This window comes from Erythrolamprus reginae, chromosome 2 (assembly GCF_031021105.1).
Source record: "Erythrolamprus reginae isolate rEryReg1 chromosome 2, rEryReg1.hap1, whole genome shotgun sequence".
NCBI lineage: Eukaryota > Metazoa > Chordata > Lepidosauria > Squamata > Dipsadidae > Erythrolamprus > Erythrolamprus reginae.
The window spans coordinates 315,217,697-315,235,195 of record NC_091951.1 but is presented as its reverse complement, the minus strand read 5'-3'; the positions used below and the strand labels follow the sequence as shown (position 1 = coordinate 315,235,195).

Genomic DNA, 17,499 nt, shown 5'->3' with positions numbered 1-17,499 from the left:
TGACGGCAGAAAAAGACCTCATGGTCCATCTAGTCTGCCCTTATACTATTTCCTGTATTTTATCTTACAATGGATATATGTTTATCCCATTCAGTTACTGTGGATTTATCAACCACGTCTGCTGGAAGTTAACATAGAAACATAGAAGACTGACGGCAGAAAAAGACCTCATGGTCCATCTAGTCTGCCCTTATACTATTTCCTGTATTTTATCTTAGGATGGATATATGTTTATCCCAGGCATGTTTAAATTCAGTTACTGTGGATTTACCAACCACGTCTGCTGGAAGTTTGTTCCAAGGATCTACTACTCTTTCAGTAAAATAATATTTTCTCATGTTGCTTTTGATCTTTCCCCCAACTAACTTCAGATTGTGTCCCCTTGTTCTTGTGTTCACTTTCCTATTAAAAACACTTTCCTCCTGGACCTTATTTAACCCTTTAACATATTTAAATGTTTCGATCATGTCCCCCCTCTTCAGAAACACTAGACACAAAATATGATTTTTTTTCCCATAGGAGAAATAGGGGAGACTGCTTGCACCCCAGTTTATCACTGGTAGAGGTGGGCATTTTTCCAAACAAAATGCCCTACTGCAGATACCCTCCATGTTTATTTACTATTGCAAGAATTAGAAAAGATGCTAATGAAGAAATCCCACTACTTCGGTGTGTTAAGAGTCTAATCCCATATATGGCAGAATAAAAGGATACCTCTTAAATCTCTTCCTTCATGCAGCATAACAGGTTGTGTGGCTTTTCACTTCTGGGTGAATTGATTCCTTTGATTGTTGTTGTAACGAATCAATTTAGTACTAGCTTCTTTGGCTTTGAACTTTGCCTGATTTACCCTTCACAAAACACTGCAGAATAAGGCAATTTCTCATGACAATACCTTACATACTTGTTTTTATGCTTCATAACCTAGCCGTATATTTATTCAAGATTTTTACACCTTAGCTTTCAATTTTAAGCAACTGGACAATTAGGAAAAACTTGCTTTTGTGCTTGTCTTAATGTGGATGAAAAGAAAAACACAACATTTTTGTCCTACCAAAATAGAAACCATGGCAGCATCTTATATATACTGCTCAAAAAAATAAAGGGAACACTCAAATAACACATCCCAGATCTGACTGAATGCAATATTTAATATTAAATAATAACATTTAAGGGGCGTGCCTAAGCGCACTAGAGTGCCTTCCGTCCCCTGTCCTATAATCTCTCCTATATCTCGTATTTCTTCTCTACTATATCCTCTATAACCTTCATTGTGTATTATTGTGTATTGGACAAAATAAATAAATAAATAAAATAAATATTCTCATTGAATACTTTGTTCTGTACAAAGTTGAATGTACACACAGCATGTGAAATTGATTGTCAATCAGTGTTGCTTCCTAAGTAAACAGTTTAATTTCACAGACGTTTGATTTACTTGGAGTTATATTGTCTTGCTTAAGTGTTCCCTTTATTTATTTTTTTGAGCAGTATACGTTCAAATAGATATCTAGATAGCATTAGTCTAATTTATTATGGTTGTGTGATAGACTAGAAGTAACACTCACCAAGCCATCCTGATCCAGAGTTGGGAATGCACAAATCTGTCTCAGCACTGGGCAATACAAATCCAACCACAAAGACCTCCACTCCATCTGCCATTAGTGCCATTCCAAGGACAAAAAAGAGGGCCCACTGAAAGCGTCCATGCCCACATTCTTGAATGATTAACTCATATTGCTGTGCTAGCTCTTCTTCATCAGCTTTTCGCTCTGTCTCCAATATACTTCGGTCCTTGTAAACATCTGTGGTTTGCTGTCCTAAAGCTCCAGTTCCCTCTTTGTTCTGGGCTGTACTTGGGATTCCTTGATACTCTCCCTCGTAAATCTCATCATCTTCATCATGTCCTTCAGTGGCTTCACTTGATCCTTCATCTTCATTTCCTTCTCCTTCGTAATTTCCATCTTGGCTATAATAATCATTTTCTTCTTCAACCTGGAATCTATTGTAAGATCTTTCGTTGTAGCCGTCTTGAGCTCTATCTACTGCTCGGTTTGCTTTTTTTCCTGCCTGCTTTTTGGCCTCCTTGGCAATGCCCTGAGCTCCTTTCGCTAATGAAACCCTTTCGTCCATCTCATAAGCTCTATCCATTGTCTACTTATCAAGGTGTATTCACTATAGTTCCGTCCAAAAAGGTAATTGTGTTGGATAATGGCAGCGGGAAACTCCAGACCACATTCAGTTTTAAAATAAAACCTAAAAAGAAGAAGAAAGTAAATTAAATTGTTCGTTCTTAAGAGAATCACACAAAAGATTTATTCAATTCAATTCAATTCAATTTATTAGATTTGTATGCCGCCCCTTTCCGAAGACTCGGGGCGGCTCACAACAATAATAAAAACAATATTCCAGCGAAAACAGATCTAATATTAAAAAGCACATAAAACCCTATCATATTTTAAAAAGCAAACAACATATACATACCCAAACATAAATATAAAAAAGCCTGGGGGAAAAGTGTCTCAACTCCCCCATGCCTGGCGGTATAGATGGGTCTTGAGTAATTTACGAAAGACAAGGAGTGTGGGGGCAGTTCTAATCTCCTGGGGGATTTGATTCCAGAGGGCTGGGGCTGCCACAGAGAAGGCTCTTCCTTTGGGGCCCGCCAAACGACATTGTTTGGTTGACGGGACCCAGAGAAGGCCCATTCTGTGGGACCTTATCGGTCGCTGGGATTCGTGCGGTAGCAGGCGGTTCCGGAGGTACTCTGTTCCAATGCCATGCAGGGCTTTAAAGGTCATAACCAACACTTTGAATTGTGACCGGAAACTGATCGGCAGCCAATGCAGGCCACGGAGTGTTGCAGAAATGTAGGCGAATCTAGGAAGCCCCACAATGGCTCTCGCGGCCGCGTTCTGCACGATCTGAAGTTTCCGAACGCTTTTCAGAGGTAGCCCCATGTAGAGAGCGTTGCAGTAATCGAACCTTGAGGTGATGAGGGCATGAGCGACTATGAGCAGTGACTCCCTGTCCAAATAGGGCCGCAACTGGTGCACCATTTAAAATTATTGACTGTAAAAAAAACTGACTGTAAAAAATATGACTTTAGCAATCGAGTTCTTGAAGTGTGGAACTCATTACCTGACTCCGTAGTGTAAACCCCTAGCCCCCAACATTTTACCCTTAGACTATCCACGATTGACCTCTCCAAGTACCTAAGGGGTGTGCATAAGCGCACTAGTGTGCCTCCCGTCCCCTGTCCAATTGTCTCTCCTTATCTCATTTATCTTTTCTTCTATACCTATATCTTCCTCCTCAATTCCTCACTGACTTTTTTTTTAATTCCTATATCTTTCCTATTCTTTCTTTGATATATTTTACTACGTGTATATTCTCTATAACCTACAATGTGTATTAGACAAAACAAACAAACAAACAAACAAACAAACAAACATTTCTGCTTAGGAAACATAAATATCTATCTACTAATTTCCCACAGGTTAAAACAAGGACGGCAAACCTTTTTTTCCTCGGGTGCTGAAACAGTGTGCAGGTGCACTATTGCGCATGCGTTGAGTGCCCACACCCATGATTCAATGCCTGGGGAGGGCAAAAACAGATTCCCCCACCCCCTGGAGGCCCTCTGGAGACTGGAAATGGCCTGTTTCCCAACTTCTGGTGGGTCCAGTAGGCTTGTGTTTCACCCTCCTCAGGCTCCAAAGGCTTCCCTGGAGGCAGGGAAGGGTAAAAACGCCCTCCCCCATCCCGCCGTAGTCTCTTTGGAAGCCAAAATGCCCTTCCAGAGCCTCTGTGTGAGCCAAAAATCAGCTGGCCAGCATACACATGCACACTGGAGCTAAGGCCATGGCTCGACTGCCAGCAGATATGGTTCTGCATGCCACCTGTGCCATCACTGGGTTAGAAACATAGAAACATAGAAGACTGATAGCAGAAAAAGACCTCATGATCCATCTAGTCTGCCCTTATTCTATTTTTTGTATTTTATCTTAGGATGGATCTATGTTTATCCCAGGCATGTTTAAATTCAGTTACTGGGGATTTACCAACCACGTCTCCTGGAAGTTTGTTCCAAGGATCCACTACTCTTTCAGTAAAATAATATTTTCTCACGTTGCTTTTGATCTTTCTCCCAACTAACTTCAGATTGTGTCCCCTTGTTCGTGTGTTCACTTTCCTATTAAAAACACTTCCCTCCTGAACCTTATTTAACCCTTTGACATATTTAAATGTTTCGATCATGTCCCCCCTTTTCCTTCTGTCCTCCAGACTATACAGATTGAGTTCATTAAGTCTTTCCTGATACGTTTTATGCTTAAGACCTTCCACCATTCTTGCAGCCCGTCTTTGAACCCGTTCAATTTTGTCAATATCTTTTTGTAGGTGAGGTCTCCAGAACTGAACACAGTATTCCAAATGTGGTCTCACCAGCGCTCCATATAGCGGGATCACAATCTCCCTCTCCCTGCTTGTTATACCTCTAGCTATGCAGCCAATCATCCTACTTGCTTTTCCTACCACCCATGCCATAGGTTTGCCATCACTGGGTTAAAACATACTAATGCATAGATGCATTATAGATAATGCAATACAGTTATGCTCCTGCACTCAACACAGACAGTAGATGACATAGATCAGGGGTATCAAACTCAAGGCCCGCAGTCTGGATCCGGCCAATAGAGCACTTAGATCTGGCCTACGGGCTGCCCTGGAAACAGTGAAGGAACAACTGACAGTGCCTCTGCCAGTGAAAATGGAGCTTGAGAGGGCTGCGGGCAGCCTTTCTCAGCTCCATTTTCACTGGCAGAGAGTTGTAGGATGCCATCGTAGTCGAAAACAGAACTCGGGATCCTTTTTTCTCTGGCACAGAACTCAGGCCACCACAGGCACCGCCACCATGAATGATGTTGAGGTGGCCACAGCCACCCTGGCTACGGCCATGCCAACTCCCTGGAGTCAAACACAACCCTGATGCAGCCCTCAATGAAATAAAATTTGACACCACTGACATAGATAAAAGGATCAAGAATCATAAAAAAGTGGAAGGTCCGTGACACCCTTCTGCCGCACGAATCCCAGCGGCCGATAAGGTCCCACAGAGTTGGCCTTCTCCGAGTCCCGTCGACTAAACAATGTTGTCTGGTGGGCCCCAGGGGAAGAGCCTTCTCTGTGGTGGCCCCGACCCTCTGGAATCAACTCCCCCCAGAGATTAGAACTGCCCCCTCCCTCTTTGTCTTTCATAAATTGCTTAAGACCCACCTGTATCGCCAGGCATGGGGGAATTGAGACATATCCCCCAGGCTTATATAGTTTTATGTATGGTATACTTGTGTTGTATGTTTTTTAAATAATGGGTTTTCAGATATTTTCTTTTAAATTTATTTATTTATTAGATTTGTATGCCGCCCCTCTCCGTAGACTCGGGGCGGCATAAATATTAGATTTCTTCATTGTACACTGTTTTATTATTGCTGTGAGCTGCCCCGAGTCTGCGGAGAGGGGCAGCATACAAATCTAATAAATAATAATAATAATAATAATAATAATTATTATTATTATTATTATTATTATTATTATTACATCAGTACAACACAGCAAATGAGATCACTATGCTGGATTTCGTATTTTATCACCAGTCGGGCGCTTCCCAAGCACCTAGGACTGCGTGATATAGCGGCGAATTATGTTTGCCAATCCCAGTAAAGCGGCCTTTTGCAATTGACAGATGGAGATTTTGTCAATTCCGATGTTTTTCAAATGTCCACTGAGATCCTTTGGTACTGCGCCCAGCGTGCCAAGTACCCCTGGGACCACTTTCACGGGCTTATGCCAGAGTCGTTGCAATTATTATTATTATTGTTGTTGTTGTTGTTGTATTTTTCTCTCAGAAACACTGAATAACTTTCTGCACTAAAAGAAAAGGATCAGTTCAGAAAATCAAATTTCAGCACAGTTTAGAGGGAATTGCTAAGGGTGGGGGGAGTTGCTGTTCTAAGTCTGCAATTTGCTTTCCTCCAGCATATTTCCATTGTTGAACACTAATCATGCAAAGACGAAGCTATATGTAACTCTCTGCCATCTTGCATACAGAACCCATAAATTTAGTATCTGTTCAGACTTTAGGTTTACTGCACAAGCACATCAAGAACAGAGCCCTTTCCCATTCATCTTACACTAAAAATATATGCCCATCCACCTAAAATTAGATGTCAAATATACCAAAATGAAATCTAGCATGTACTGTATTTCATTTTTTGCACCTTAAAATAAAGTCACACAGAGATTTTAGGTTGCATTATCCTTAATCATCATCACACGCTTAGTTATTTCTTTTTTTTCTTTTTTTTAAAATTTGTTTATTGGTTATATACAAATATATACAAAGAAACAATACAAAACAGTGTTGACAAGACAAGGTGTTCATATCATAAGCATCTGATCATTGTTTCCAATAGGGTCGAACAAACCACATTTAACAATAACATTGAACATAAGACAGCCCCTTAGTTATTTCATCCAGAAGAGATTAATGACACTTGAAGACCAATAGAACGAAGGCAATCCAATTAGACAAAAAGCCAACTCTCCTCTCCAAGGACTCTCACGTTAGTCCTAAATACTATTATCAAAATGATTTAGCAATTCTGCTAAAAGGAAAAGGGATGGAATTGTCACTACAAAGTGCCATTTTCCAATGATTAAGTGTTCCCATATTCATTGCAGCACACTCATGAATGGAGCATCTTTGATTTAAAATCCGCCTGACATTGTTCCAAAACATCTCATGAAAATGATACTGTAAAAAGCTAGACCCGGCAGCCTCAAGGGTTATATTTTATCACCTCTGTAAAGGCAAGGTGATTTCATACATTCAGAACTGAAAGCTAATGAGAAAACACAAAGACAGTAAAAGAAAGAAGAGAATAATATCTTTGCAAAATGTGTAATTATTATTGCGGGAGTTATTCCTTCACTGTGTCTGAGTCCATTTCTTTTCGTTTATTAAGATTATTCTATTCTATTCTGTGCAATCAAGTGCCTAGAATGCAATTGCAAAAATCTCCCTAATTTATTTTAATCATACAGGCTTTTAATATGAACAGAGGCTAAAGTACAAAACAGGTCCTAAGTGGCACCTGTTTTTAGATAGATACTGAAACAATAGTCAGGTAAGTAAAGGTTTCTAGATACATTAGGTGAACTAAGGTTGTTTTTCTACCAGAAGCATAAAGTACATATCTATAGACATTCTGTTTATAACTCTCTGGCCTTTTCCTTCTCTTTTCAATCTGACTTGTAAATTACTTTTAGAGCTCTATTAATTTTCCTATTAATTTGATGTAATTGATTGAGGCACGAAAGCTGTTTAGAAAAACTAAAGCAAGAGAGCAATCTTTCCTTACTTTCTTTAGTTTTTTCCAAACAGCTTCCACGCCTCAATCATTAATCCTTAATTAATTAATGATGAATATATTGACTTAATAGAACCAAACAGATTATAATATTCTAGTTGAGAAACTACCGTATTTTTTGTAGTATAGGACACACCTTTTTTCTCCCTAAAAGTAGCTTAAAATTCAGGTGCGTCTTATACTCTGAATGTAGCTTTTTTCAAAGCTTTTTTCTCCCAGCCCTAACTAGGTGCTAACGATCTTCCCAGCTCTTACCTTGCAGGTTATTTCATTGTTACTCTCTGCAAAGAATGTTTTCCAAGCCCTAAGTCTTTGCAGGTTTTTTTTTTCATTGTTATAACTTGCTCCAAATAAGTTTCTTTCCAGCCCTAACCAGGTGCTAACAATGTTCCCAGTTCTTACTGGCTTGCAAGCTCTTTCATTGTTACTCGCTGCTAAGAATGTTTTCCAAACCCTGTCTTTGTAAAAATAAAATCATTTTCTACTTGCTCCAAATGTTTCTTTCCAGCCCTAACCAGGTGCTAACAATGTTCCCAGCTCTTACCAGCTTGCAAGTTCTTTCATTGTTACTCTCTGGTAAGAATGTTTTCCAAGCCCTAAGTCTTTGCAGTTTTTTTTCATTGCTCTACTTGCTCCAAATATTTCTTTCCAGATGTGCTGTAATCATAGGTTTTTAAGCACTGAAATTTGGAATGGAATATTACTGGAGGGTGATATTTTAGCCCAATTGTGTGCTGTATAAAATCTTAATTCTTCCTCTATGGAAAGGTAGCAAAGTCGAGGCTGAGTAAGCATCCTGCAGAATCTATGACCACGGGGGAAAGCATTTAACTTGGTATGCAACATGAAGAAAACCTATAGCTAACTTCCATATAAGGAAATATATGCCTTACTCACATTCCTTTGCAAACACACAATCCAGGAAAAGGCAAAAGAATGGAGCTTCCGTTAATTACCTATAGGGAAGTCATGAGAAGCTTGCCTTATATGGTGCACATAGTGAATGGTAGTTGGAGGATGGCTTAATGTATGTGGCGTTCGCGAATTGGTTATTCTGTACCACATGTCAGAAGAGTGAAATACAATAAAAGGAGTGATCCTGATTTAACAGAGGTCGCCTCATCGAGAAAACTTTCTCTGTCGCTTCATTCTGATGTGGCAATCATGGCATGCTGTGCCTCCCTAGAGGTCGACCCACTGGGGGAGGGCAGTTTGCCTTCATCTGGTGACCACGACGTGATCCAGATAAAGGACACGTTTCCTGGTTCGTCCTGACTCACCGACAGATAAGGGAAAAAAAAAGGATATAAAGCGTCAGCGCACCGAGGGATATAAAGCGTCAGCGCACGAGGGCGTACGAGTTCCCAGCTCTTACTGGCTTGCAAACTTTTTCATTGTTACTCTCTCCGAATAAAGTTTTTTTAAAGCCCTAACTAGAGGATAAAATAATGTGCTGAAGTTGACCGGACTAAGAATGCTAGCCAGATGAATAACTGGTAAGTAGATTCTTTTCCCTATTTTCCTCCCCAAAAACTAAGGTGTGTCTTATAATCCGGTGCGTCTTATACTCCAAAAAATACGATAGGATTTGGGAAGAGAGGTGACACCCCCCACAGCATCCCAGGAAGACACCCTGCAACTAGGAATAGGTATATTTTTTTACCTTGCAACTAAATGACTTTGGAGAAGAGATTAATCAGGATTGTAGGAAAAGTATATCTTCTGATCCTTATTGATCTCCAAGTACTCTCTGTGCTCTAAAAAGCATCAGTAATCTTATCACTATTAAGTTAAATGTCCAAGAATTTATATTCTGTGCTCCAGAGTAAATGCCCAAGAGTATCAAGAGTTAAAGGCTTGAATACCCAAGAAAACACTCAGCTATCTGCAACAATAGCACTTATGGGAAAGGATCTTCAAATTTATAATCCAGTGATTCGTGTGTGTCGTTTGTGTGAGAGAGAGCTCTGGCAGCTCAAGAATCTGGACAAGAATTTGCAGTTTTCTTGGCAAGATTTCAGAATTCATTTGCCATTGACTGTTTCCTAGGGCAGAGAAAGTAGCTAGCTCAAGATTATCCAAATGACTTTGTGCCTAAGGGGAAACTAGAATTCAGAGACTCATTTCTAGCCTGACACTTTAGCCACTACAACTGGCTCTCTAATTCCTTACAGGCTTTATAGTTATATTTATATGGTCATACATGCAATCTAAAGGAGGCTCCATATATTCCAAATTACAATTTTCCTTAAACTGGCAGCATAACTGGTTATAATCCAAAATATAGAATTCTTTATGGCCCAAGTGTGATTGGACACACAAGGAATTTGTCTTTGGTGCATATGCTCTCAGTGTACATAAAAGAAAAGATACATTTGTCAAGAATCATGAGGTACAACACTTAATGATTGCCCTAGGGGTCAAATAAACAATGAAGACTATCTGGAGGCACTCGTCGGTAAATGTGGCACATAACTGTGAAGCTTTCACTTTTGTAAAATCAAAGTACAGTGGTACCTCGTGATACGAACCCCTCGCCATACGAACAATCTGAGACATGAACCCGGGGTTCGGAATTTTTTTGCCTCTTCTTCCAAACTTTTTCTGTCTTATGAATCCACCGCCCTAACGCCGAACCCGGAAGTTCGGCAAAAGTTCGGGTTCGGGTGGCCGCCGAGAAGCCGGCGCTCAGCTGTCGCTTTTTGAAACAGCCGGGCGGCTTCTCGGCGTCCTCCCGAACCCGAATGCCGACCCTGAACGTTTGCCGAACTTCCGGGTTCAGCGTTCGGGAGGCTGCCGAGAAGCCCCGCCGCCCGGCTGTCGCCTTTTGAAACAGCCAGGGGGCTTCTCAGCATTCTCCTGAACGCCGAACCCGGAAGTTCGGCAAAAGTTCGGGGTCGGCGTTCAGGTTCAGGAGGACGCTGAGAAGCCCTGCCGCCGGCTGTTAGCTTTTCAAAAGAGCCGGGGAGCTGTCGGGCTGGTCAGGAGGCTGGAAAGGAGGTGGGGAATCCTAATAGGGAATTCCATGGGCGGAGCTTTGACGTCACAAAGACGTCCCTCCTGGAGTCCATGTTTCGGCCTCTTTTGAAAAGCTAACATCTGGGCGGCGGGGCTTCTCAGCATCCTCCTGAACCCGAACGCCGACCCCGAACTTTTGCTGAACTTCCGGGTTCGGTGTTCGGGAGAACGCCGAGAAGCCCCCCGGCTGTTTCAAAAGGCGACAGCCAGGCGGCGGGACTTCTCGGCGGCCACCTGAACCCAAACTTTTGCCGAACTTCCAGGTTCGGCATTGGGAGAACACTGAGAAGTGCCCGGCTGTTTCAAAAGGTGACAGCCGGGCGGCGGCGTTTTTTGCGTTTTTTTTCCTTGCACGCATTAATTCATTTTACATTGTTTCCTATGGGAAACAATGTTACGAACCTCCTCCGGGAACCAATTAAGTTCGTAAGATGAGGTATTACTTTATTTCTATTCTACTTTATTTCAAATACACTAATGCAACTTCTAGAAGAATCTGAATTTGTAGAATCATGCTCGGGGAAACATGACTACAGAAAATACTTTTAAATTGGCTTTGAATTGATTTTGCTTTTCCTTTGGGAGTGATTAATGAAGAAAGTAGAGAGAGGGCATGTTCTACTCAAAATGAAAAAGAATGAGGTATGATTCAATATAGGCAATGTGATAGTTAAGGGATAAATGGCTATACCTTATCCTATTTGTATTCTAATAAACCTGGTTGTTAAATCTAGTACTTAGATTCACCTGTTAAGTTTTTGGTGTACACACAGGTGGCAAAAATAACCAGCAATGTTTTTCCTATTAGAATGATGCATGAGAATCCATTCTGTCCCACCAACATACTTGATATGATTTAAGTAACATCCTTCATACATTTCCATGGTAATTTAAAAGGGCCTTTTTTCTGTTGGATCATGGTATGGAATAATAATAATAATAATAATAATAATAATAATAATTTATTAGATTTGTATGTAGCCCCTCTCCGAAGACTCGGAGTGGCTCACAACAGCAATACAAAATACAAATCCAATGATTAAAAATCAAAACAGTTAAAAACCCTTGATTTAAAAACAATCATTCAACCCAAACAAACCATACATAAAACGGAGCGGAGTAAAAATGTCCTCTCCCATCTTCCCGGAGGCTCTCAGGAAGCCAAAAACGCCCCCCCCCAGCCTCTGTGGGAGCCAAAAATCATTTGGCCAGCATGCACATACATGTTGGAGCTGAGGTAGGGCAACAGCTCACATGCCAGCAGACAATGGCTCTGCGTGCCACCTGTGGCCCTCATGACATAGGTTCACCATCACTGCCCTATACCATGCAGAAAACATTTCTAAATGCATTGGAGAATGGCCATTTCATCATTTTTATTAAAATCTAAAATAGGGTGAAATGACTAAAACTAGAATAGATTAACCTTTTTTCAGTAACTGTTAAATAGACACCAAACAAAGTATGTTTAATAATACATTGAACTGAATATAGAGTGTGCATATTCCATTAGTCACAAACTAAATATTTAACAACTTAAACAGCTGGCTTTATTTAATTAAGTTACCCAAGCTTTGCTTTGTGTACAGGCAGTCCTTAACTTATGACAAATGTAGTCATCGTAAGTCATGCCAATTGCTAAGTGTCTCATCATGTGACTGACATTATTTCTAATCTAATAGTTCAATGTTTTCTCATGCTTTGACCACTATAATTTCTTCAACTTTACAACATTCCTCCTTTCAATCTCACCATGCTGCCCATTTTCCCCAAATAACTATATTCTTGGATAATTAAAGCACAGCAATGATGTTGTTGCCTGCTAAAACATGCAACCTATTTGCCTCATGTTATTTAATTAAAAAGCACCAGAGAGAAGATAAATAGTGTCACCCAGGAAATCGGAAGATCTTGAGATGTTTTCCAGCATTATTACTTCCAGATACATAGGTCACTATATATACTGGACTCCCATTAGATAAAATAGGAGTTTTGTTTCCTAACAATCCTGGGCCTAGAAAGCCTAGAACTATGGCGCCTAAAACACGATTTGAGTATTGCCCACAAGATCATATGCTGCAACGTCCTACCGGTCAATGACTACTTTAGCTTCAACCGCAATTACACAAGAGCACACAACAGATTCAAACTTAATACGAACCGCTCCAAACTTGACTGTAAAAAAATATGATTTCAACAATTGAGTTATCGAAGCGTGGAACTCATTACCGGACTCAATTGTGTCAACCCTAACCCCCAACATTTCTCCCTTAGACTCTCCACGATTGACCTCTCCAGGTTCCTAAGAGGCCAGTAAGGGGCATACACAAGTGCACTGGTGTGCCTTTCGTCCCCTGTCCAATTGTCTTTTCTTCCTTTCACCTATCATATATATTCTCTTCCTTTCATATATCCTCTCCTCTAAGTTCACTTTTACCCTCATATATATTACCACATGTCTATTTTTCTTCCTATGTATTTGTGTATTGGACAAATGAATAAATAAAAATAAATAAAAATAAAATAACTGAAGCTTGGGTCAACAGCCAAGTTGAAAAAGCCAAAAATCAAAAGCTTGATGGAATTACCCTACACATTTTAATTAAGTAATCCATCCTTAACAATAATAGAGATAAAGGTAATTACAAGGATTAATCATGCTTTAACACAGAAGAGCAACCATTTTAAATTTTAATCTTTGCTCGCTAAAACTATCATCCCCAGAACTCCTACTCCTACCCTTTTTACCTTCTATATGTCAATTTATCACTTGCTTGACAGCAAATCTCTGCACTGACAAAATGGGAAATTAAAATATAGTCCACTTTATAACTGATATTCTAAATACAGTATCAGATGAATTCTCTTTCTGAAGGCAAACTGCCCTGCCCCAGTGGGTGGACCTCTAGGAAGGCACAGGATGCCATAATTGCCACATCAAAATGAAGCAATGGAGAACATTTTCTCAATTAGACGACCTCGATTGTATTGAGATCTCTCCTTTTATTGTATTTCACTTTTCCTGACATGTGGTACAGAATAACCAATTCGCGAACGCCACATACATTAAGCCATCCCCCAGCTACCATTCACTCATGAGCTGTATAAGGCAACCTCCTCGTGACTTCCCTATAGATAATTAATGGAAGCTCCATTCATTGCCTTTTCCTGGATTGTGTGTTTACTGATGATTAGCAAAGGAATGAGAGTAAGGCATATATTTCCTTATATGGAAGTTAGCTATACGTTATCTTCATGCTGTATATCAAGTTAATTATTTTCCATGTGGTCATGGATTCTGCAGCTTGCTTACTCAGCCTGGACTTTGCTGCCTTTCCATAGAGGAAGAATAAGATTTATACAGCACCCATTAGGCTAAAACATTACCCTTCAGCAATATTCTATCCCAAAGTTCAGTGCCTATGAACCTATGATTACAACATCTTTCAGCAATGGAATATAAAAAAAACAGAGAGAGAGAGAAAGAGAAATAAAATACATTTGAAAGAAACAAGTGAAAAGTACCTGAACCCAAAGTACCTGAACCAATAACCAATTGATGACTATTCAATTCAATGGGCATTAAAAAGTAATCTCAAGAAATGTATTTACAAACTTCACATTTATACTTATCCTTTGAATATTATATGCCAGTGAATCTTTTTGACACGATCTTTGTGGCTTCCCATGAACAAGAAACACATACAGCTGAATAGTTGCAACTTTATTAGGTGATTCTATTGCAAGCAAAGTGCTTCATTTCTCAGCGTATCCTTTTAAGAATATGTCTCCCCGTCAATAAAAATTAGCAAATTCTTACAAGTTTTAATTTCTCCCCTTTGACAATTTGGCATTTTCACAATAGCTAGTTAAAAGTACTGTTCTTGAATTAAATCACATCTGCTTCTAAGCAGCCCCTTGGATGCAAAAAAAAAAAAGTATATGGATATAATTCACATTCACCATTTTAAAAAGCCTTCTTTGATGCAACGGTCGACATCATGATTATCTGCAAATCATAGAAGCATTTCCTCATCAATATTGTTCCCTGTATGTCACAGATAAGGTGCACTGTATTGTTATCAACCCCTAATTTATACAAGCTCACAGAAACCAATCCCTCTACAATTCACGAAGCACTCAGAACAATTCATCATTCATTGTTGCTGTTATTGCATTCTTTTAAAACTGAACCTAAGTAAGTGTACTTGATTAATAATAGCATCATGGATTTCTTTATGGAAATATTAACTAATTGCGGATCCTCGTATTCAGTGTTTATGTATTAACTACAAGATGTGATATAAGAACATTGATTTCAAACTCAGGGATACAAATCAAAACAACATCTTTTTAGCCCCAGACTTTTTCACTCTGATGTGCCAAACTAAAGCAATCATTTTCCTAAGGTAGACTGAGTGAGATGGGGTTGTCCAATTTCATGGAAATTGTCAGACTGAAGAAGTCTGTTTTACTCAGATATTGCCTATGACAAAGAAAAATAGCCTAAATGATGCCTTCCAATCAGTTATTCTATTTAACATATAACATTAGAGAATTAAAAATGACTTGTAAATCAAAATCTCACTATGAAGAATTTTTTTGCAAATATTTTGCCCCGTGGACATCCATTGTTGCATTTGGTAAACGGGAACAAAGATGTCCTTAACACTCTGTAGAGAGAGAACTTCACACAATACATTATTCTTAAATGTACTATAATTGTACTTGGCTTTCTACCTTTAGGGGTCTTCAAAGCATTTGATAGATTGGAATGCAAATTTCTTAAAGGTCTGTTACTGGAAATGGGATTTGTATTTAATGATATTGCTATAATCAATCAATTATATTCACCCTACAAGCTATAATTAGAATCAGTGAAGCAGACAAAAAGGTCTTTGAAATAAACAAGAATACTGAACCATAGCTTTTTTTTTCATTTTATTTAATCTGATTATTGATTATCACAGAGCATTAAGATTAATACAAATGTTGACATGGGCAACATGGGCAACATACTCCTTGTAAGTAATTTGTTTAGAAATGATACTTATTTTTCTTCAAAATCTTAAGGATACAATTATTAAAATATGAAGTTCCCACAGAAACAGAAGTCAAATTTGATAAACTGATTGCTATGATAATAAACACTAATCAAAAGAATCTACTTTCCAGATGGGTTCACTTTGTTATTATAAAGAATTGGCACTAATGAAAGATAATTATAACTCTCTTTCAAAAAAATCAACACAGAATTTTAGTTGGAACATCTATTTTATGACTTGGCAGAACGGGCACAATAAAAACAATTCTTACTAAGTTTTATGGAATTAAGACTTCTTAAAGACTTTCTGTTTACTTTTTCATGGCATATACATGGTATGTATAAATTCAGTTTCAGTTTCTGAAAAATGAAAGTGAGAATGCTGCACCTCTTTGGGACTGGAATGGAAAAACTCGCCACAGCCAATTCACCATAGCCAACTTGCTGTAGGATAACTCAACATGAGCAAATTGACATGGGACAATTTGCTGCAGGACAATTCAGCTCAACTTTTCAGACTATAAAATGCTCTGGACTATAAGACATACCTAGATTTTGGGGAGGAAAACAACAAAAATCTGCCTCTGCCTGCCAGCAATTTTCTGCTTGCAGCAAACAGCCTGGTCGGCTTCAGCACAGCCTGATTTAGCACAAGCAGCTGATTGGTGATTGGCTCCCCACCCCTCCGGAATACCGACAATCAGCTGTTCCAGGCTGCAGGGATCACTGGTGCTGATCACTACCTCCACGTTTCCCATTTTCGGCCTCAACGCACCCCATTCTTGGCCTCCATACATTCCTTTTTCTGCCTGTTCCAGGCAGCAGGGATTGCCGCAGCAGCCTATTGTAACAGAATGGGATGCGTGGAAAATGGGATGGGTGGAGGCCAAAACTGGGGCCCATGGAGGCCAAAAACAGGGTGAGCGGAGGCAGAAATGGGACACGTGGAGATAGGTGCCGATTATTCCTGCATCATGGAACCGCTGATCGTTGGTATTCTGGGAAGCTGAGCCAACCACCAATCAGCTGCTCCTGCTAAACCAGACTGTGCTGAAGCTAACCAGGCTGTTTGCTGAAAGAAGGCAAATTGCTAGGAGGCAGAAGCTGGAAGGTGGGGGTTAACGGGTGGGCAGGACGTTGGCAACATTTGCTCTATAAGATGTACAGACATTTCCATCCACTTTTGGTCGGGGGAATTTGTCTTATAGTCCAGAAAATACAGTATTTAAAATAATTTTAAAGCATTTTAATTTTTGTCATTCACTTTTCATTTTATCCCTCCTTTGGCATCCTTTCTTAAATTATTCTATTCTGTTATTTCTTCACTATTATGTAACTCTTGTCCTGCAGTGAGTTCTCTTACGGTGAATTAGCCATGGCGAGTTTTCCTGTGGCTAGTTAACCATGGTGAGTTGTCCACAGCCAGTCAGCTGCAGCAAATTGGCCACAGTGAGTTGGTGATGGCAAGTTGGCCATGGCAAACTGTCATGGACCCCTTTGGGACATGCATGCAGCATCACAACATACACAGAAAAAGACACCCCTTGCATATCTCCATGGCTGGTGAGAGAAGTCCATACATCTTCAAGTTGCCAAAGCCTATGCTGTGTTAATGATTCAAATTGTGCAGATCACTTAATATATAAAGATTAATCCCAAAAAAATTTCCACACAGTATTTATAAAATTGAGATCTGTTTGTTCCTATCTGCAGTGTATTCTATAATCCATAAGGCAAACAATTTTAGTACATCTTAAGATATTCCTCTATATGATAAAACAAATAAAAATGACACATATCATTACTGACCCACCAACCTAATACATCAGTGATGGCAAACCTGTGGCACGTGAAGACAAATCTGAGGGGATGCAAGGCGTTGCCCTATGTCAGTTCCAGCACATGTGCGCCCGCATTAGTGACTTGATTTATTTATTTACTTATTTATTAGATTTGTATGCCGCCCCTCTCCGTAGACTCGGCCTTTTCGGCCATTTTCACTCTCTT

The 17,499-nt window shown here is 39.7% G+C and overlaps 1 protein-coding gene across 2 annotated transcripts in view; it reads right to left on the bottom strand.

Moving 5' to 3' along the window:
* Positions 1-2,151, bottom strand: part of SV2C (synaptic vesicle glycoprotein 2C) — a 73,501-nt gene extending 71,350 nt beyond the window's left edge. For both annotated transcript variants that reach the window (XM_070743207.1, XM_070743208.1), the window contains exon 1: positions 1,569-2,151. In XM_070743207.1, coding sequence (XP_070599308.1) covers positions 1,569-2,151 — 583 coding nt within the window. The remainder of the gene's footprint in view (positions 1-1,568) is intronic.
* Positions 2,152-17,499: the final 15,348 nt, after the last annotated feature.